Raw genomic sequence first — 23,487 nt, forward strand, 5'->3', positions numbered from 1 at the left:
ATAAATAAGCTAGTAATACGTTTGTGTCGAAGCTAGTTTGTAAAATTGGGCATTTCATGATCTGACCGGACATTACTGTTCATAAAATAGCCGGCTACGACATGACCACATCATGTACGTCAGGAGTACGCGGCGACTATATGAAATGCCCAAACTTTTGCAGTCACATCGTGAATATATTATGATGATTTCATGAAAATTTGTTCTATAGAATGGCTGTTCAGATCATGAAATAGCCAACTCTAAGAACCGGCTACGACATACGCATTTTTATCTTTAGTCATACACCTCAGAAAGGTGATTTGTAGAAGTTTCCCATTGCCGTAGAATGCTTCTGAAACCAAAAAATATTTATGTAAATAATAATAATAACCCTGAATATTTATCGTGTTTAGTGTTTACTTTATTATTGAAACAACTCCTTGCCTAATACTTACATCTTGCTTAACGGCCGACCAACAAAAAGTACATAGAGACCCATTCTTATCATCTTCATCTGTTTTCTGCAAACATGGTTGATCTATGATACCTGAAAACATAGATAAATTAACAATTCAGGTGAATCGATTGGAATTCTGCTTTCGATACAAGATTTGTAATACATCTACAATGGGTCTTATAGTTATAGATATTAGGTATACTTTTGGTTCCGTCAGGGATTATTAGATTGAGAGTTTGTTAGTAACATCTTTAAGCAGGCAAGTTCTGTGAATGCGGGCTGCAGAACAATGAGGAAACTGACAACAGCATCAATGTTTATAAATCCCGTCTTTAAAACGCTTGGATACAAAAACAAGATGTCAACGATTGAGACCTGTCAAAAAGCGACCCAGTATATGTAACAAGATGTAGAATTTTAAACCATAGGAGATCTATTTTAGGGAGCTAAGCCTCATCCGAATAAGGTGGTGGTACTGGTGCTCGGCGCGGTCCCAGTACATGTCATCTTAAAACTTAAGTCATTGTCTATAGAGGTGACAGCAGGGTGTCATCTATTGGGCATTAGCATCTCGAGCACTAAGTACCACCACCTTATATCAGGTTGTCGAGGTGTGCAATACAATTATCAGCCAGCTATCTTAGATATCTTATTAGTTATCACCTCAGGCGAATTAGTAAAGTCATAAAGTGTATTGAACGCCATATCTATTGTCTAACGCTAACTACCTGAGTACAGCTAGCTATGAAGCTCCTTAGCGAACCTAGTAGTATCCTGTCCAGTTCTGTAAGATCAGCAGACACCTGTTAAGGTCATTCACTTGGATACTGTTGGTGTTCGACATCCGTTACTTAGCTCCGCGCTAGTTGCAGTATCATGATATTGTAAGTTTAAGTATAGTCCAGTTGCATTGGATTAAGTAGTAGCCACGTAGGTACTGCACGCTATACTCTGTATCTTTAGGTATTTAAATAAAAGTAAACAAAATCTACCCTCAAATGGCTCCTTAAGCCAGTTGGGGCTAGATGAAAACATTACATGATCAAATAATGTAGGTTAAAGTCAGGTCGTTCAGTGACTGGTCCAGGCGGTTTTGTATTTGGCCGGTTAACCAATAAATGTTATAACTACCCAAAAATGTACAAATTGTTTGTTTACTTTTATTTAACTACCTAAAGATACAGACTATAGGGCCTCACCTGTATACAGCTGGTTGTCGAGGTGCGTTATGTAGCTGCCGGCCAGCCGCAGTATTTCGATCTTGCTGAGTTTTCTGTCCGGTGGTTCCGTTGGGATGAGAAGACGCAGCGTGTTGAACGCCATGTTCACGCTGCTTCAACATAACACGGCATTTTGATAACAATTACAGAATATACAGAAAAGCTTATTATACTTATGAAGCAACTGTAGGTGAATACCTACATATTCGTAGGTTACCGCGTTGAATAATTTCTTATAATACCTATGCCCGTTATCAGATGGTACGCTTTGCTTTGTAAATTTTGTAATACGGTCTGCATAAGCCGTTATTACAACTTTCCCTTCTTATTAGCTTTCTAAGTTTATTATTTTACTGTAACCTAAGCAAAGCAAAGCAAAGCTGTAGCTTAAGTTTTAATTTCTTCTTCGAATAAATAAATAAAAACGTAATACAATACAATATTGCACACATCACAAAGGTTACAACATGTACCGAATTAAACAATCAAAGACAATTGGATAAAGGTAACAACAGGTAACTTATTTAGGCGACAGTGTCTCCAACAAAGTCCTGATATTCTCTGAGATTAGCCCATATTACCCAGAACTAGTTTTTGGTCTGAACTCTTTGACGTTACAGGTTCTCTCTCCTAGTAATTTTATTGTGTATTAGGAGTGAGTTTTATTTTAATGGGCATATATGTACCTATGGGTTAGAGCGGCGGTCGGCAACTTGCAGCCCGCGGGCCGCATGCGGCTCGTGAAACTGTCACTTGCGGCCTGCGAGCCTCTCTGGCTATGTAATATTGAGAAACGACAATGTCTGATAAAGTCATAAATATTAACAAAGTGCGGCCCGCGTCAACTTACTCATCGTTAACTACGCTACTAAAACTACGCAAAAAAAGGTTGCCGACCGCTGGGTTAGAGGATAATAATCCACAAAACGCATTGGGAAGATCTGTCTTATAAGATTCTCAGCTGAATTGATGTGACGCAATACAAGACATAATTCATCTAAAAGTAATTGATACCTAATCTAGGTACCAAATATAGAACTGGTAGGCATTTATAGAACTAGTAGATATTTACCCGATGGAATAATTTATAACACATTTTTGTTAACATACTCATACTTTTAAATAAATAAAAATCTAGTACATACTTCTGTGTCCTGTCTCTCTCGCGCGCATTAGCTTGACACCTCTGCTTGACCACCGGCACTTCTTTCTGATAAGAACTCACAGAGTACACATGCTTCTCCCAATCCTCACTCAAGCACTGGTAGCTCAGGAAATTCTCCATATCGTATGCTCGGAATTATTGTCACTGTGTGCGGTGTGTGTACGCTTGGGTAATTTGTATTAATTGATGCTAGTTAATGTTGGCTGGTCGAATGCGGGATGCGGACTAATCCGGGGGCTCGGCGGGCCCCTAATAAGTATCGGGATGGGTGTCGGTCATGAAGGAGTCATTTAGGAAGAACAGAGCGCTCTGAGGCGGGTGCTTAACCGATAATTGTATAAACAGATGGCTACTGAGGACACAGGGCCGTAGTTAGATGATGCTCGATTGCATTGCTCAAATAATATTAAAATTAAACATACCCAGTTCAAACTTTTCAAACACAATGAAATGTGTAAATTCTACAAAATAGAGATTACAACACGATTAATCTATCTGATACATATTTAAGACGTTTAAGAAGAAATGTGCTCAATATTTCCGAGGACCTCATTCAATCATTGAAGTAGCAGTAATTACAATTTTCAGGTATATATTTTCACTAAAGAAGACTAGACAGGTAAGTCACATCGGTTTTAGTTTGGCCAAACCGTGTGAAAGTGATCCAAATTTATTTACAAGTCTTTGCCTAGTACCCGCTAGGTAATCAAATCAGTGATCCTGCCTATGAAGTCGATGGTCCTGTGTTAGAATCTCGGTAAGGGCATTTATTTTTGTAATGAGCACAGATATTTGTTCCTAGTCATGGGTATTTTCTATGTAGACCTATTTATTTACGTATTTGTGTATTGATATACAAACGAGTACCTTGCCTGTGTACCCGCAACACAAATCCTTCTTGAGCTTACTGTGGGGCTTAGTTAATTTGTGTATGATGTCCTATAATATGTACATTTGTTAATAATGTAAATATTTTATTATATCATTTTATTATATTTATTAAAGTAAGTACACCCACTTTTATATTATAACTTATATCGTAAACATTTGTCTACTTTTTGTCAATTTATTAAGTTTGATATACCTACTTGTGTTACTACTTATCTCCACTCAAACACGTGTGAAAATATTTCTTAAAAGTTTTCGCCCCATTTAGCAACTGTGCACATAATCCGCCCCTGGCGGGTGGCTGTCATCGAGCATGTAAAACGCGCACCCCGTGCTCCGGCTAACTACCGCCATAAATGTGTTTTATGCGAGCGACGACTAACTGCGCGATTTGTCAACTAGCCCGCTGACTCACCCCATAATTGAAAAAACAGACGTTCCGGAGAAGTTTTTACGTCCTAAACTCATCACATGATACTTGCTTTGATATTTTTTATGTCCGTAAAAATTTAGACTGAACTTTCATAGTCAGTATACATAATATGGGTCACAAACATAACAGTCGGTACCTACAGTAATTTGTTTACATTTTAGGTACAGCCTTTAATTTCAGACCTATTTGTACCTTGTTACAGTGACAATAGTATGAGGTCTCTAGCGACTACTACAACTGTACTTCTGTAATTCTTTGACTGTACACAGTGTACATAGTATTTTTACATCTTTTGTAGGCTGTAATTATTAATTTAGCTATTCATTTTAGTAGATGTTATTGCTTACAATTTTGATGATGCTCTAAATCTCATGGGCTCATCGTACGATGAATACCGGTTATACCTATTTATATAATTGACAATATAATTTCATATCGTGACATGATCACACGAGTCGATCTCTCACTCTCTAGGGATGCCGCGTCCGTGAGAACACCACTAATTGGCTGAGTTATAGCCAGACTCGACGACTACGGCGGGCCCATTCGTATTCATTTGTAACATTAAAAAGCTTTACTGTCTTAAGTACATACTTACCTACCTACTTAAAAAATAAACGTATGGAAGCGAAAATATAGTGGGCAGTGTTCTTATTTTTTATTTTCACTTTAGCTTCGTTCGCCTTGAACTGTAACTTTGAGAACGGTAGGTAGATATCTATTACAGAGTTAATTCAGGTCACTTTTCCATACTTAATAAAAACTGTTATAATCCGATAAAAAGAAAATAGAAATGGTAACCAATAAAGGGACATAAAACTATGATAGCACCAACAAACAGCCACATACTTCTGTACAGGAAGCAAAGGGTGGTAAAGTACCCTAATCGGGAGAAGAATAAATTATTTTCTCCACAATTGACTCCACCCATCAGTCGTCATCCATTTCAATTATTGCAGAAATTAAAACAAATACTAAATACCTCATAATGATAAAATCCATTAAAGATACTTAATTTGCCAAAAATTACATCTTTATGATTTTTATTAATTAGGGATATAAGCGCAATCTTCTTCCAGGAAGGAAACATTAAAGTAGGTAACGTTAGGTACCATCTCCTCGGGTGGCCGGCGAGCCACCGCAATGATGCTCAATCGATTAGGTCAGGTGTCTGTTGGTTTTGCAGACGTCACGTCCCCACCTCGCGGCGCACCATGGCCGAGACTTTCTCCTCGCGACACCTCGCCCGGGGAAACGGTCTTACCGGAGTCTCACACGCAGCCGCGCGCGAGCCGATCGCCTCAGCGCCCGCACATTCCGCAATCCGCGAGCTTTCGCTTAGTAAACAGTTTTCGTGCGAAAAACGTGTTCAAAAATTCTTCTTTCAATTGTTTAAGCGAAGTGATCAAGCGTGTCCCAAATAGAGGAGCATTTACAAAACGTTTGGCATGATGCCTAATCATAATTAAAGGTGAGTTCGGTATCTGCCTTTCTACTAGCCGTAGTCCAGCCTAAGTTAGACGATGACATTCGATGATAAGGCTCCGTCTCACAGTGAATGCAAGGACGCGATCATATATTGCAGGATTCACTGACCGATGCATTAATTGTGCATCTACCGAACCTCTGGCCGCAACTACCGAAAATCAAAGCTAAGTAATTATTGGCTTGCTTTAAACTCTTACCTACCTATATATGTCTAATATACCTACCTTTTTGCTTTGGTACTTGCATCTGTAGTTGAACGATATCAATAATATTAGAAGGTTTTTATAATAACTAACCGAAAACAAAGACTTGTGTGTAATTTTGAGTAACTTTATGTTATAAATATTTACATAAATATTAAATAAGTGCAGACCAAGTCATAATTGAATACTATACAAATACATTGACTTTTACTTATGTTATGGCGGGAATGCTAAGCAAGCAATAATTTTCACTATCCTAAACATATGTAGTAAGTAAATAGGTTCATGCGAGGCGAAACCGTTTGCTATCGTAATCTACCTATTTTTAAGTTACTAAATACTTTCATGTTACTTACGCTTTCATGTTAGAAATAATTTCAGCCTGACTTCGCTTTAATACGCCGAAATATCGAATAGTCTTCTTGAAACTTATATGTGGAACACAATCGAGTAAGTACCTATTCAGTTCTGATCTCTTATGAGTTGTAATAAAAATCATAATCGAGAAAATAGCTTTTTTATATGTCAACTGCCTAGACACAACCAATGGAACTCCGCATGAATCACTAAGGATCTTTGCCATCCTGCCAATGACCTATTACAATCGCATATGATATGATGCATGCGAGGGCAAACACCGCATTGCATTTAAATAGGAAATACCGCTAACATGGTACCATGGTGACGTCAGGTGGGATTGAAGAAATCTCATCTGTCGTCATAGTAAGGCAATTAAATCCTTTGCTTTAGTAATCAATAATCATCGAGCCTTGATTTCTCAGAATCATTGATTCGTAGACCGACGTTTGTGCGCTGAAGAACAAATGTCTGACTACATAACATGGTTATATGGATTTATTTATCTATTAAACGGATCAATCGACATAATAGGTACCGAATCTTAGTCACAAGTCAATGAAGCTTGGCAAATAATCGCTTGGGACACCTTCAAACAACGACCGAACAAAGGCAACGTGCATATCAAGATCATCTTTTTGCATATCGAAATAAGAGTCTATATCACCTGGGCAACCATGATCGCACGTGTCATCATCAAACTTCGGATTCGCTAACATAAAACGAAGGCCAGTTCTATAATGCATGGCTTCGTGTTCTTGGTTTACCTATACTTAATAATAATAATAATAAAAGACGTTTATTCAAGAAGTTTGAACATAGGTACATAATAAAAGTACACGATAATGCTTACAAACTAATTGAAATGGAAAGTGGCTCAGCTTATGTCTGTGCCAAAAGGCTTCGGGGCACAGCGGCCCTAAAGACTTGCAGCAACAGACGCTGTTATTCTGCCACCGCCGTATTTGTATCTAGCTAAGGACAGTAGAAACATTTACACTATTTATTACATATAGGACAAGATAGCAAAACCAAACAATGCGCAGTGGATAAAAAAGTGCTAGCTTTACAAAAGTTAAATATCTATAGGTATAGAGCAGGTCACTCAACCAAAAGTATATGTTACATTCTTTTGGAGGTCCAGTAAATAAGCCTTGCAACGTAGTTTGAAAACCGCCAGGGACTTACTGTTAACTACTGGTGGCGGCAAATTGTTCCAGCATTTAGACGCAGCATAGCGAAAACTGCCTCTAAATGACTGAAGCCGGAGTAGTGGAAGGGAGATACGCTCTTGTTGCTCACGCAAACCTTTCAACTTTCGGTTAGGCTTCCATTCAAGTTTACGCGCGAGATAGGGTGGAATACCGGATTGTTTAAGCGTAAATACCATTGACGCAAGCTTTAATATTCGTCTGTGTGACATATTCAGTTTACCCGCTTTATTAAGGTAAGGGCTAATATGTGAGCGGCGAGGAATATCTTGACAGAAACGTATGCATGAATTCTGTACACGTTGAATCGCTCGTTCTGTTCTTTTTCTTATGCAAGGCCCATACACAACGTCTCCATAATCCAGTTGGGATAAAACTAGCGCATCTGACAAGCGTTCACGAACATTTTGTGTTAGGTAGGGTCTAAGCTTATATAATGATTTTAGAGCACCATAACATTTTGGTATTTTAGCGTTTATATGGGCTTCAAATCGAAGCGACTCCTCCATAACGATGCCTAAATTTTTAACCTGACTCTCTTCTGATATAGGCAGCCCTGATATTCACAAGTCGATTTCAAGGTCACGTACTTTAGCAATCTGCTTTTTTGTTCCCAAAATAATGAAGACAGATTTTTTAGGGTTAATGATGAGACCATTGTCATTAGACCAACCTGCTACAGCTTCTAAATCGGTATTAATTTGCGATATTGCAAGTGCGACGTCAGTTTTAGTGGGGCATATATGCTTCATTAGCTGCGTGTCATCTGCATACATGTGGTACGAACAATTTTTAATGACTTCGGGCAGGCACGCAGCGTACAAACTGTATAAAGTCGGACCCAATATTGACCCTTGGATTACTCCTCTGTCGAGCATACGGGGTGATGAGCGAGCAATTTTACCTTCGTCGTTTGGGCATTCGACTATTTGGTTTCTGTCTGAGAAATAGGAATAGAACCATCTACAAAGTGACTCAGAAAATCCGTAGGTCTTCATTCTTTTAAGTAGCACGGGTATCAATATACTATCAAACGCGCGGCTAAAGTCTAACAAGACAAGAATTGTCGCAAGTTCATCGTTAGAAGCCTTAAGTGTCTCATCCACCAAATGCGCAATAGCCGATGTAGTGCTATGATGTTTGCGGAATCCCGATTGTGCTTCTGTTAATATCTTGTTTTTCTCCAAGTGCGTTCGTACCTGCTCGTTCACCACTTTCTCTTGGATTTTGGAGAGGACTGATAAAATGCTAATCGGGCGAAGGTCACCAAAGGTTTACGGAGATGTCTTTTTGGGTATCGGTTTTACAATAGAGGTTTTCCAGGCCATCGGGAATCTATTAGATAACATTGAGGTATTTATGATGGTGGTAATAATATTGTATAACTTATCTTTACAATTGTCAAATATTTAAATAATGCGAACCAAAGAGTAAGCTTCTAAGTTTCTTTACACCATCAATGACTTGTGTACCCGAACCCAATATCACTGTGATTTCAGAAAGAGTGTCGTACGTGCCTCAGATTGTTTGGGGTTCATCAATTTTCCAATTTAGACACAGTTTCACCAGATTTTGTATATGGCGGAAAAATATCAATAGATTTCATGTCTACAAGTTCAAGTGTCATGTTTTATATGACATATAGCTAAGTGTAACATAGGTAAGTGTATACATAGTTTAGTGTAAGTATAATACAAGTCAAATATTTACGAATTCATTCTTGTCTAGACCACTATGTAATCTAACTGTTGCAACCGTTCAGTGCTGCTTGCTTCACGTAAACATTGTTATTTTATACTTTTCTTCACATAATTATCTACGACTTGTAGAAGTACGTTCTTTAAGCATTTCCGTTTGTTAAACATGCAGCGTCCAAGCACAAAGTGTACCTATGGAAGATCTGCGTGCGCACAATGCAAGCATTTGGTAATAGTCCTTGACGGTAAACAATTATGGGTCAAATTCACGCCGTTGCCTAAGCGCAATTATACATGACCGCCCATTATTTTATTTAGTAATTCAGCCGCTTATCGGCCCATCATGAGAAATAATGGCTGCAAGTAGTTATAGAACGATTTCGGCTCGATCATTCAAACCTTAAGGTCTCTCGTCGTTTGAAAGATACAAATGATGGTAGTTTGTGGCGTGCGGTTTGCTCTTAAATTAATTGTTTTATCAATTTATTTATTGATAGCAATTGCTACTTTGTTAATTTTTGTTAGTTCGAACAGAAACATGTAAAAATAGATATACGTATATATTAGCTACTTATAGCTACTTATAAGTAAATTTAAACAACAAATAAAGTAATAAAAGTTCAAAGAAACGCGCTTAATTAAATAGATTTTATTTTTATTTAAATTTTAAATCACATTTTGCTTGATCCTGCGGATGTTTAACACACACAATTATCATCTTCATATTAATTATCAGTATCGTATCACAAATAAATAACTACATAGAACTTGTGTGGAAATGCGTTTTATAAGCAAAATTAAAAATTAATACAATTTTAATGATGAATAATAACTTATAGTAAGTCCACACATAGTAAGATCAATTTTTGATCAACTTTTTTCAAGCAAATAATTATTTATGAATAACACCTTTAGGTACTCGTACCTATCTGATGCATACAGTGGCTTTTTACTTATTTTATCATTTTGATAACCTATTAAGTATTGTTATGGAAACTAATTGAAACTTGTACAAGTCACTATCACACAGTGACGACGACGTGAAAATATTATAACAAACTAAAGAGTTATGGAGTGCCTACGTAGTTCGCAAACACAGTATTTCTCTAAAGAAATGTATTATATTTGAGAACATTGACAGCCGCATACCGCATACCACCGAGAAGACGCTGCCTCGAGCGCTTGCCCCACATATCCTTGTTGTGCAACATGAGATTTAGGGCCCAATTCGGATTTTGAAATAGACATCTATTAGATATCTTTTAGACATCACCAAGATACGATAACGATATGTTTAAGATCTAACCTGTCAAATTTGACATTTGCGCGATTCTGGAGATACTCTATTTCCACAGGATCATGGTCTAATAAAACATGGTCTTCCATTCCCAGAGTGACACGGGCCTACGTCACAATAACATTGCCACTTTATTTCAACGTAACATGTTACATGGGTACATTATACCTATGGTTAATAAGTTAAAATATTTCTTTATAATTTTATAATTTTCATTTATATGTATTTTAGCTTAAATTTTACAATAACACGTCATTTTTAATTACTCGTTAGCAATATCTTCCGATTCACGAAAGAAATTTCAGACTTTCGGGTAATTCTGTTTATACTACTGGCAACACAGGATAGCGCTGTGCACATTTGACAATTCGGATCTAGATAACTTCATGCCCTGACCGTCATCCTTGTCGAACGCGTGTTAATTGTTATTTCCTTCTCGCTCAGTGTCAGCAGTCGCAGTGTTTTCCAAACTTTTCACGTCGTAAGCTTGGTAATTAATGTGTAACTGTGAATTAGTTTTTCAAACGTTTGTCTTGTATAGATAAATAAAGTTTAATTTAATACATTAGATTTGTTTTATTTTACTATGTTTCTACATGAATAACTTAAAATTAATGCCGTTAAAATAATTTTCACCGTTGGTTAAAATTGTCCCACATTTCAAAGTTTGAGAACCTGTAAACAGCATGATGACGTAGGCGCGTGTCAGTTAGGTCATACGCGAATCTCGGAATGGAGTACCAGGCGGAGTATATTATTATACCATGCACAGGATATGACTTAGAGATCCAATTCACATCTAATAGATATCTTACTCTATCTAACGTAAAAGTGACATTGGTTGCCTGAATTGCGCTGCAAAAGAGAACTAGTTGATATCTAAATTATAACGTATCTAGAATGGATCTAGTACGTGTCGTCTCTTGTGAATATCTTGAAGTTCGAATACGGCAGTTACTCGCGATCGGCTCACCTAACATGGACACTAACTATGGGCAGTTTTTATCAAATCAATGATATTATTACATAAGTAGTATTAAGTAGTAGTAGTAGAGGATAGTGGACAACCGCTACTCCATACAAACGTAGTCCCCATTTTTCTCCCTGGACATTATAGAAAATATTTTTACTGTGTTGTGATACAAAGTTTATCTATATCTTTATATTGTTTATGTGTTTGGATTTATTATCGTTTAATAAATGAGTTTTTATCATTTTAGCTAGGGGCATTTATATACGATACGAACGAGTATATAGAGAGAGAGAGAGTATAGAGTATACAGGGTGATTCATGAGACGTGAGCAGGACTAATCCTGCACACTCAGTAACTGATAATTGATCGATCACCGTCGTATTTAGGTGAAACAACCACACTTTTTCCTATTTTTTAACTTTTTGGTGAGGGCAAATTTAATCCACTACGATCATGGTCACCCTACAAGACCTAATTAATAAGCATAAAACCTCTTTAATTTTTGATTACGAAGAAAATAAACTGTCAAACTTGAGTGAGATACGAGTATTCAAAAGTAACCAGACCGCGATGACAGTGGTGACATTCAATTTGACACAGAAATATCGGTAGTTTAGTATTCTAATTTTAGGGTGACCACGCGTGTCGTAAATAAATTAATAACTTTTTTTTTTCAACACGACTAGAAAATTAACGTTAACCTCACTAATACTGATACGAAAGTGTTGCTTATAATTTACGAAATGCGCAGTATTAGTCCTGCTCACGTCTCCTGAATCACCCTGTATAAGATAAATCACAGTCACAAAACAAGTAGCCAGGTGCAAGAATTGTAAAAATATCTTTATCTTAAATTATCTATTCAACAATCGGTCACGAGGTTGACGCGTAGCTATTTTTTATGTTTTTTTAAAGTGAATGTCCTACCATAGAAAGAGCCATATAAACGCATGGACTATAAACTTGAGTAGGTTGGTTATTAATTATTCATTGATCTAAATAAGTAAGAAGGTTATTGGCAATTTTTTATCAGGAACTGGTTATTGAATAACATTTTATACCTTAGGTAGATATAGCTCTGGGGGGCGATTTTTGAATTTCGATCGCTCGATTTCGTCACTCGCAAATCGGTGGAAAACGGCGAAATGTAATTTTTGAAATATGAGCGATAGAAATTGGGAATTGAGTGGTATTGACCACTCGTTTTCAATTCTATTAGTAGAATTTAAATGCCTAGTAATGGACATATTATTGAACAAAATACACGAAATCGAGCGGTCGAAATTCAAAAATCGGCCTCCTGTACGGTGTTTTTTTTATTACTTCGTTTACTTCGGGGTATGGCTTCGTATTTAAATTCGGAAAACAGATACATATTTTAAAGACGTGACGTAATTTTGGAGTTAAATAAAAAAAGTTGTATTGTTTATTTTATTTCTAAGTCAATGTTTATAAAAATATATTGTCTTAGTAAATACCAATGTTGCACATCATTCCAATGTTTTACAAACAGCTTTGTTATGAATTAAACGCCCGAAATAAGAATGTAGAAAAACAATAAGTACCTAACACATTTTTTAAAAAGGACACAACAAATATTGATTTACAAGAACAAGATTAATTTGTATTCGTTTTAATATAATGCAAGCAACGCTAGGTCACCCAGATATTTTTAAGTGATTTGAATTTATCTCGATTCTCGACGATTCAGCAAATATGGTTATCTACCTACAATCACGTCTATATAAAGCACACCGGTGACCGTGTTCACCTACATGGGTAAATAGTTATCTGTCATGCCCTTTTACCTGTTGTATTTCATAATTCTTTGTTGAACAGGTACACATAGTTCGGAGTATTACTACTTAAGTCTGTTTTTATTGTTCTATAATTCTAGATAGATTGATATTTATTATTTAATTCATTTTTATAGTGAATTTACATGGCTTTATTTTATACATCTCAACATTTTGTACTTTTAAACTGGAAAATAGATTAAAAGGCCTCTCGTCATTTAACTTTTAATTCTACCTCTATAGTCTGTATTTTTAGGTATTTAAATAAAAGTAAACAAAATCTACCCTCAAATGCTACCCTCCTTAACTTAGTTGACGGTAGATGAAAACATTACATGATCAAATAATATAGATTAAAGTCATGTCATTCAGGGACAGATCCAGGTGGTTTTGTATTTGGTTGGTTAACCAATAAATGTTATAACTACCCGAAAGTATACAAATTATTTGTTTACTTTTATTTAAATACCTACAGATACAGAGATAGAATCCATAAAATAAATATTTTTGCAATGGTTTAAGGCTAATCGATTCTTAATAATATACCGTAAAGCGAACAAGGTTGACGACTAATCAACTTCCGCAATTCGCGATTTAATGTAAATTAGCTCATACATAGCACATCATAATCATGAACACACATCCAAATATTACTTCTAAATAATAACACAATATAAAGTATCTGACGCCCATATACCCAAAATGTCATATTAATATGGTTGAGTTGCTATGCTTAATTATATATTATAATTAGGTTATTAAAATACTGACTAAGAAAATGATATGAAGAAGAGTTTGTAGGCAGGCACACAATCATGGCTATCAGATACCGTGTCGGGCAATACATCGTGACGTGTTGTAGTATATCTAAGCTCGAACATAATATGCCTAAGTTGTATGTTTAAGAGGAAAAGTGGGCGGCCGCTTCTCCATACAAACGTAGTCCCCATTATCCTCTCTGAATATTGACATTATGGAAAATATTTTTACATAATTTGATGTATACCATACTAGGGGATAGCTGTGGTCGATATACGACAAATTGTGTCAAAATATTTTCAATTATGTTAAATATCCAGAGAGAAAATTGAGGGCTACTTTTGTATGGAAAGACGATTGCGCGTCCTCCACTTTCGTCTTAAGTACTTATTAGACCCTGGCTGTAATGCCTGTAATAAATAACAAACAAACACGTCACTTTAGACACTGACATATCCGATCCATATCATGTCTAGAGCAAATTTTTGACACATATTTAAGAATCAGGCCGTAAGTCACTTTTCATGTTGTAATATTTCCTTTGACATCGACGTTGTTTGTTTCAGAGTGTGTAGTTCTGCACGATGTCCGCTGGCAGCTATATGAGCCGCCGGCTCACGTTAGCGCTGGCCACGATTTTAGCAGTGACACCGTGTTTGGCTGATCCAGGTAAATTCATTTGATTTTAATCATACGAATACAAAAAACTTATTTCTCTCTGTCAATTGGAAGAAATATCGTTAGTACCTAGTAAAGGCGCTGTTACCATTTAGGTGCAATCCCAAATAACTGACAATGTGGTACATTTTGAAACCGTCACCTAATTGTTCCAGAATAATAATTGATGCACTTATTTTTTGGCCACCGTGTATACGACAGTATAATCCCAAAACCTCCCTGGCAACGGGAATGCACTTATTTTTTTGGCCATCCTGTATAAGCACTTTAGTTATTATTATCAGGATTATGGTTGTAACTATAATTGATGACAAGTCAAAACTTACAAGCTCGTACAAGCTTCGTCTTGTCATCAATTATAGTTTAGCTCTCGACATTCATAATCTTGTCACAATTTTAATTAAGGCAGCCTTTTTGCCGATTATAATTGTCTACAAAATGATTAACGGGTGCTGTTAAAACTTTTTATTCGTCAGTTTCTTGGTAGATGTCAACGCTCGGCCTTGGATATGTAATTAATTGATTATAGGGTATCTAGGGTAATACGCCAGTAACTGGTCACCTGTTAGTAACTGGCCACCCTAAACTAAAAATGAATTCTGTTCACCTATAAACAGAATTCATTTTAGTATATAGCTAGTTATTGAAGGCTGGCTAGTTAGTGAAACCTTATACTGAAATGAATTCTGTTTATAGGTGAATAGAATTCATTTTTAGTTTAGGGTGGCCAGTTATTGGCCGGTGGCCAGTTACTGGCGAATTACCCTATAAGTATGAAAACTTTCATAAGTATCATGTCAGTTTTGTTTTTCACCAGTCGGTCTTCACTATACTAACCTTAGAACTGTTGTAGTTAATTTTTTTAGGTGAACGATTAGATACCGGAATCTGTTGTATGATATTTACGATAATGAACAATTGACACCATATTTCCAATATTAGCACATTGTGTACCGGGAACACGCTCGGTGGGTTCTCTGTTCGTAGTCGCTTTCCTTTACAAAGCAAGAAACGCTGGCATTGGCTATACAAGCTCTATTGCTATATACATAAAATGAGTGTACGTAAGATGTAAATAATGCGGGAATGTGAAGCGCTGGGACAGTTAAAAATATAAAGTACCTACCTGTCCTGGGTAGATGCACCGATGCACGTACCTACTTGCTCTAAATCTACCAATATAATCCGCGTTAAAGTAATTATTGCTAGTATCAGTTCGTTAATATATTCTATGATCGAATGATTCAGCATGTGGGCACCGATGGGCCGGATCTCCACAACATCAACACGCCGTATAGTACAGACGGATGTGTCGGCAACATGCTACAAGGATGTGAGCCGGTGTTTTGTGTCGCGCGCAGCGTCGTGTTGATCGGTCACGAGCTCCCGACACTACTATTATGCAGTTGCTATGCGGTTCTTGTTTAAAGTGACAATATCGCAGCAGATGTAAAGGGATCTACAATCATATCAGTAGGTATAGCCGGGATCGTGGCTAAATGTTGATTTTACTGCGACACCAATTTGTTGGAAGAACTATTTTTAATAGTTTTCTGCAGATCCTATGTAAATCTCGTAAATTTCTTGTTCGTCGGCCGCCTGTAGAAATTGAATATGACACATGTGAGATGAAAAAAGAATCTGTTACAACATTACAATTTGAGTTAAGTGAGGAAGAATGGGAAAAACCATTCCTTGACTTTGTAGGAATGGTCCTACAAATCTTGAAAGTCAATGAGTAAAGTTGACTGAACTAAAAAACAACTGACAGCTCTACAATAAACAGCCCTAGTGCTGGCTGAGTCATTCTTATCCTGGTAAAATGCCTTCCAAAGTTCCGGTGCTTAATGTCGAAATGTAGATCGTTACCAGCTGCTGCTGGTGACGTCAAAATCTTGACATTTGCGCGCGTGCGCCACCACAGTCACGATGCAGAACTTTTCCCCGTACCCTTGAGAGCTTCCGCTTTTGTACCAAGGTCACTTAGACCTCTGTCTGTAATAGGATAACTTTCTTAGGTAACCCATTGTATTCATTAATGGAGTCGTTTTTTTTTCGATTTGCCAATTGATGACTTGATGTCAGGGAAGTACTTATTATTATTATTGCACGCCATCTCAGCAGCAAATCAATATTGGTTAAAAAACAACTAGAGTTTATAGTCTCAATAATTATATTAACTAAAATTATACAACTAGTATATGTCCGAGGTATGTGAACAATACAAAAAGTGCATCAATTTCATTTACATCTGATAGTAAACGATCTATATTAAGTATATTAAAATTACGCACACAATTAAATAAATAACAACAATACATAATGCTACCATATTCTCGTATGCCTTCGTATTCTCGTATTCGTCGGGTCATGACTAAATAGATTAATAAAAAAGTCAAATATTATTGATTGCCGTCATTATGTCTATTCTTTAGTTGTGATTAAGCCTATTGAAAGGAAGTACTTTGGGTCTACAATAGCAAATTGATCGTTTTAAGTATAGTTGAATACAATTCTTTTTGTACATGCATTATTCATTACAAATTACTGTAATTGCATTCGAAGGTCTTTGTACAGATGCCACCAACCAAACCAGTGAATATGCGGTGAGGTTGCCTTGTTTAATCGAAAATCGTTAGATAAAGGAATAAAAATGCTACTATTTACAACTGAAACTCATTGACTATCTAAGTTTTTATTACTACTTAGATCCGATTTCCGACATGGCCAGCAGCAAAAATAATTATTAATTTTTTGTTGTGTTTGTGTTCGATCAAAAATTAATTATTTCAAATCAAATTTTATTGGGGATGATTTCACAGGATCCATAAAAAGTTTTGTGACTGTTAAGACGTCTAAGTACCAAATGTAAGTATGTACTTAAAAACAATCTGAATATGCAATCCAAAATTATGGAAAAGTAATTTAAAGCTAATTGAATAATTGTTTTAATAATCATAATCGCAATGTAAGGTCAATGTTATCAAACAAATTGGATTCTCTTGTGAATACGCTTCTTTGTTGTTGCCTAATTGCAATGTTTAATTATTAAATAGTAAGGAGAGCTAATAATAACCTTGTTATATAGCAGTTAGCCTGGCCATGTTTATTAATTGAGAGATGAGGAAACGGATGCACTTTGATGTTTTATATAAACATGCATTTTACAAAAAAATGCAATACTCGTGATAACCAAAATGGGTTATCGATAAATGAGTTATCGCTAAAAGTCTTCCCTTCTTATTTTAATTAAAAGCCTGGCAACCCTCATTTGTGACCGGATTTTCGCAGGCAACCCTATGCCATTGTATTTGCAATAAAATTACCATCATTTTGATTTATAATTCAAGCGTCAGACAGATGAGTACAATTATCGATATAAAATCACCTCTTTAAACACGGCAACCACATAATAGTGACCGGAAAAAGATAGGCAACCTAGATGATTTATGTTGTACAAGTTGTATACTTTCCATTGAAACTTATTTCAATCGTCAGACAAATCGGTGAAATTTGCCGAAAAAAATTTTTTTTCAAAAATTTATTAAAAATAGCCTTGACCATATTTTTTTAGGCAACCCTATTTATTTATGTCCTGGAAAATATTTTCTTTCATATTTTCATAGTTTCAGCCGTCAGACAGATTGGTGAAGGTCGACCATATATGTGGGATCTTAGACCATTAAGGGAAAAGCCCGAGCACTGCTGGTTTGATTCATGTGTCAACGGTCTGGTTATAAATAGATGGTGCTCGAATTGTATAATTTATATTTATAATGCTTCAGAAGATTTTCTTAAACAGCAACACCTTTAGGTATATGAATTCTTTCTATATAACTCTGAACGAAAATTCCAAAAAAATCTAGGCACCGTAGGAAAACCCGTAGGCGGTTTAAGAATTTACAGATGTCAAACTTTTGTTTTGTTTTTAATAATACAGCGGGAGCTATATTAGTGCCCAAGTTAACCCATTATATTCCTGCTGCTGCTGCAGTAGTAGCCCCAACTAATAAATATTTACTCTCTGAACTGGAGACCACAGTAAGATTTAATAACTTGAACATAAGTAACTTAGTTCTCAAGTAAAATAAATAGAAAAACACAGTGTACTTATGTAAACCAGGTCAAATTTCCTTAAGAACCGTCGGGTAACAGTATAATGTAGTCGTACCCGCGGTTAGTCACGCATGCGTTAATCACCACGTCGCCCGCGCACTGAATCTTATATAGATAACCAATTGCATTAGACACCAAGAGTCGGTCGAAACGTAGCATTTATCCGTCTTTTGTGGTAAATATAATTGAGTAGTTCTCGTATTGTTCTGAATACCTACATCTTAGTACAGTCGAAATAAAGATTAAATTATTACTTTCTCGTTTAGAGCGGATTAAACAACAGCAGTGTCTGTTATAGCCACAATACAATATAAATGATCTCGAAATTCCACAGCTAAGGAGTATTTTTATTTATTTAATACCTATAAATTACTGATTTTGTGGATTTTGTAACTTCCAGTAAATCAGTATAGACCCATATTGAATGCTAGAGAATATTGTTATGAAGAAACTCTCTGCACATACCTATTTATTTGGTAGCATGCTATCGCGACAGTGAAAGCTGAAGGCCGCGCCGCGATGCTCCACGTGCTTGCCAATTTGAATAAAAGTAAAGATTATGTGACCACAAAAAGAAAAAAGAAATATCTCCCACATGATATTTATTTGTTAAAAAATAGAAACAAATATCTCCCACGTGATATTTGTTTCTTTTTTTGTGGTCACATAATCTTCACTCTTAGTATTATAGGTACACTAATTAAAATAATTATAAAATTACCATATACATATACGTAAGTACTTTGAGGTTTACCATTTTGCTGTTCATTCATTTAAACAAAATTAATAACTAGAGTGGAACCAAAACAATACCAATACTTAAAAGCAGAGAAGGCATTATTATCCAATTGAATGTATGATATATTGATATATAAGCCTGATATATAATTTTTTACGCTACTACGCTTTGTATGATATATTGATATATAAACCTGATATATAAACTTTTACGCTACCTTTTCTGTAGGACTTTCACTTGCGCAATATATTGATTTTAAAAATAATCCATCCAAATTAAAAAAAAAACGAATAGAAAATACTAATCAGATAAACACTTTCAAACAGAGAACATCGAGGTTGGCGTATTTTTAATTAGATACATTATCCGTCATTTTGTTTAAAATGCACGTTAAAAAAACTAGCAAATATACCTGAGATATAATATAGAAGCTGCTACATATTAAGTAGGTGTATACATAAGAGTTCATGAAAACGCTTGTAACAATTCAGGTGAAATGACAATAATTAATTATAAAGAGAACTCATAGAAAATTAATGACACCTACATAACCTATATAACGTAATTGAAGTTTATTGTATCATTTAAATTACCATTTATAATTGCCATTGGGTAAACATTCATCTGCATACATCTGCGAAGAAATTCAAAGGTGTATGTGAAGTCCCCAATCCGCATTGGGCTAGCGTGGGGACTATAGCTCAAGCCCTCTCGCGCATGAGAGGAGGCATGTGCCCAGCAGTGGGACGTATATAGGCTGAAATGATGATGATGATGATGAAACATTCATAAATTGTAACTGTAACGTAGATAGAAAATTTGTTATTTTTAACGATTTATAATATGAATAAATGAATACCTAAATGTACAAATGTACAAAGTACATACCGAAACCGAAAAAGCAGCCAATTTATTTGAATTCCTCATTTCCTCATTATAGAACTCCAAGTACCACAACTTTAAATGTCAACACACCAAACTGTCTACTTATTGATTCATCGAATGACAAATGTGTCCTATAGCTATAACCAACGTGTTCAATACAAAACATTGCCTTCGTGCTAGTTCGGGTAGACATATGCGTGGGCATACGGAAATACTAGCAACTCTACACTTAGCGTCAATAACTACATTTGAAATCTCGTTCAATTTTGTACTATACTATATGAGGACAAGGTATATAATGGATTTAGTTTTCAAATTTAGTTACTGCTGTGCACTTACACAAAGTACGGTAGGATGTACTTGTTCTAGATGAGATACAAAATTAATGTGAATTGCTTCCTGCTGAACAGGATTTTTGGCTATCTTGATATACATATTTTTTGCTCATCCATCGGTACCTACTACATATTATGTAGTTTCTAAATTAAACCCTCCAAACTAATAACCTTCATGATAATCTACTTCAAATTTGAAAAATGGAAAGGTTAGGTGAGTTGAGTAATTCCCAAAATTCGTTTATCCGATAAATAGTATGTTTAATTACTTTTTTTTGGTTAATGGTAGGTTCCCGCTAAGTTTCAGTATAGGAGCACTGAAGGTTTTAAAATTAGGCTTGTAGGTACCTACTAATAAAAACCTCGATGATTACGGACGCTATTTCATTTGATGTTTAGGTTAGGAATTCTGCGTTTTACGTGTTAGAAAAAAATAAACGTGTGTTCATGATTGGTGCCGTTAAGATAGGCTGATGATCAGCTTGATGATGCCTTAAGTAGTAATTAATTAATAAAAAGTACTCTCAACTCAATAACCTGCGATGTATTAGAACAAGTACTTGTTTATTGCTTGTTAACAGACAGTCATCACTTCCTTATTACTACTTATTCAAATAAAACTGATGCTATATTTATCTAAGCTGCTTAAAGAATGGCGCCGCTAGATATCTTGTTTTATTTGTATTACATCACATAAGATTTATTTGTTGATTTAATTATTATCTAAAATGGTTTATATCTAACAATTAAAATTATTATGTTGGTTTAAAACATAAACACAATTAATTACTCTGGCATAACATATAACTTATAATAAAAATGTTTCTTTGTGCGAGATTGACGATCGGATAGAGCAAAACATACCCACACTATGAAGGCATAAAATAGACAAAACATAGTCTCAGTTTATTATGTTTATTGTATTTCAAAACAAGACAATGTATTTTTTTAATGTAATCATTGATTTACATACTGCGTTTTTTGTCATAAGGCAATAACGCTGTTCTTTTTTTATGATTATATAATTAAGAAAAATACGCATTACCATAATATCTCCCAGGTGTTACGTTAGTATCTAGGAAAAATAGAAGAGGTAATTAATTATATTAAGTTAATAATATGAATAAAAGCCACCGCTAATTCAAAATAAATGTCATCTAATGTACATTACAAAATGTAAACTACGAGTATATGTGAGGTGTGCAATAAAGAGTATTGTATTGTATTACAACTTTCTATGCAGAGGTCTGATTTCTCATCAAAATCCTACTGTACGATATATTATAAAAAGTTTCCACATCAATATTTATTACTAATACAACTTCCTAGGTATTGCCAATATCCGGGGCGCACGTGGTCGAATGCTGATAGCGACCCTGCGGCACCCCATCTAAAGCCCCTGCTACACGGTCGCCAACAAGCCTTCAGACCGCGTGGCCTTGGTCTGTCCCGGACCGTGTAGACAGTTTTTACCAACAAAATTTGACCAAAACTGATCAAGGACAGACCAAGGTCAGACCGTTAGAAGGCTTGTCGGCGACCGTGTAGCAAGGGCTTAAAGCGGAGTTGGCACTCGTTGGTGGTTTTAGACGGTAGTCCTCCACTGGTTAGTCCGTCATCCCCCCTGGTTCCCCCGGACCAGGTGGCATGCGTAAACGCATTTCCCCAATGTAAACAGTTGGTAAGTTAAGTGAGATATTGCCAATATATCTCACGTCTTGACTTTTTAGCCATCCATAACTCACGGTAAATATATTTCACTGAAATTGAGTTTAACCGTTTTCATTGAGTTGAAATTGAATGGGGCGTGTCAGGCATTAATTATTAATAATTTTCGGATTGGTCGGTGATTTGGCTCTTGTATAAATCAACTGATTTACACGACACTCAATTTAGAGTTTTACCATTTTTGTTAATAGTAATTGGACGTGAAATTTTTTTTTTTCAAGGCTTAGTTAAATATCTGACGCGACGACGTGCTGGGTCCGAATTAAAAGTAGTAAATGAGAAACTAAAAAAAAAAGTCCGCCACGGCACGGTACTGAAAATTATATCTATGCGAAGAAGTATATAATGAATAATGAAGTATATAATATATAAGTAATATTTTTTTTGTTTAAGAAAGTTTTAACAGACAAATAGATTTTTCAACGTTTTCTATGGAGGTTAACTTCTTAATGATGAGTGTATTCGATTAGTTTTTGTGCGATTTAGCGACAAGCCAATAATGTAGTTTAGTTACCTATGTGCACGGTCACTACCTAAAGGATCAAGTAAAAAATCGGAACCGCAACTAAATGACTATCAATTTGGTTTCTCCATTTTTTTTAAGATTTTATCGTGCTTTACATCACCATTATCAATTTGCCATATAATTAAACGAGTAAATAAAGTTGTCTGTAATTTTAAATCCGGAACCGTACCTATATCTTCCGATGCTCACACGAAAGAATAAAAAATAATTACACCAATCCAATTTAGTTATTGAAGCGTGATCTTGATGTGTATTATGAGATCATTTTGTAACAAAAAAGTTTTATTAGTGCAAAAACAGCTATCCACGTGATATAATTTGTCCTGCTTGGGTATACCGGATTCAGTTTTTGTTCCCTGCTGACTAGAGACCCTCTGACGCCTAATAGCATGTAATTATCTTAATCTTTTTGGCTATATAATGAACGAGAGCAAAAGGGCTAGTTGTAAGTACCTAATCTTACCGCGGCTCTCAGTGTTGCCTGGCAGTTTACAGATACTTAATATGTATTTGTTTTGCAAAATTACCTTGGTTTGAAATTTTTCATTGGAAT

The 23,487-nt window shown here is 35.7% G+C and overlaps 2 protein-coding genes across 3 annotated transcripts in view; one reads left to right on the top strand and one right to left on the bottom strand.

Moving 5' to 3' along the window:
* Positions 1 to 219: 219 nt before the first annotated feature.
* Positions 220 to 3,233, bottom strand: LOC134796099 (transcription factor 15). Of its 2 annotated transcripts, none has more exons than XM_063768056.1 (4): positions 2,805 to 3,233; positions 1,639 to 1,769; positions 438 to 529; positions 220 to 334 (listed from the first exon to the last, which is right to left on the bottom strand). In XM_063768056.1, the coding sequence occupies exons 1-4, from the start codon at positions 2,942 to 2,944 to the stop codon at positions 290 to 292; spliced, it is 408 nt and encodes a 135-aa protein (XP_063624126.1). In that variant the 5' UTR covers positions 2,945 to 3,233; the 3' UTR covers positions 220 to 289. The 2 variants fall into 2 exon arrangements, with proteins under 2 accessions (XP_063624126.1, XP_063624125.1); XM_063768055.1 differs by having other exon boundaries at positions 1,639 to 1,772.
* Positions 3,234 to 5,401: 2,168 nt separating this feature from the next.
* Positions 5,402 to 23,487, top strand: part of LOC134796083 (dual oxidase) — a 61,380-nt gene continuing 43,294 nt past the window's right edge. The window contains exons 1-2 of the mRNA XM_063768020.1: positions 5,402 to 5,616; positions 14,494 to 14,596. Of these exons, the coding sequence (XP_063624090.1) occupies positions 14,512 to 14,596 (85 nt within the window). The 5' untranslated portion in view covers positions 5,402 to 5,616; positions 14,494 to 14,511. The remainder of the gene's footprint in view (positions 5,617 to 14,493; positions 14,597 to 23,487) is intronic.

This window comes from Cydia splendana, chromosome 13 (assembly GCF_910591565.1).
Source record: "Cydia splendana chromosome 13, ilCydSple1.2, whole genome shotgun sequence".
NCBI classification, from domain to species: domain Eukaryota; kingdom Metazoa; phylum Arthropoda; class Insecta; order Lepidoptera; family Tortricidae; genus Cydia; species Cydia splendana.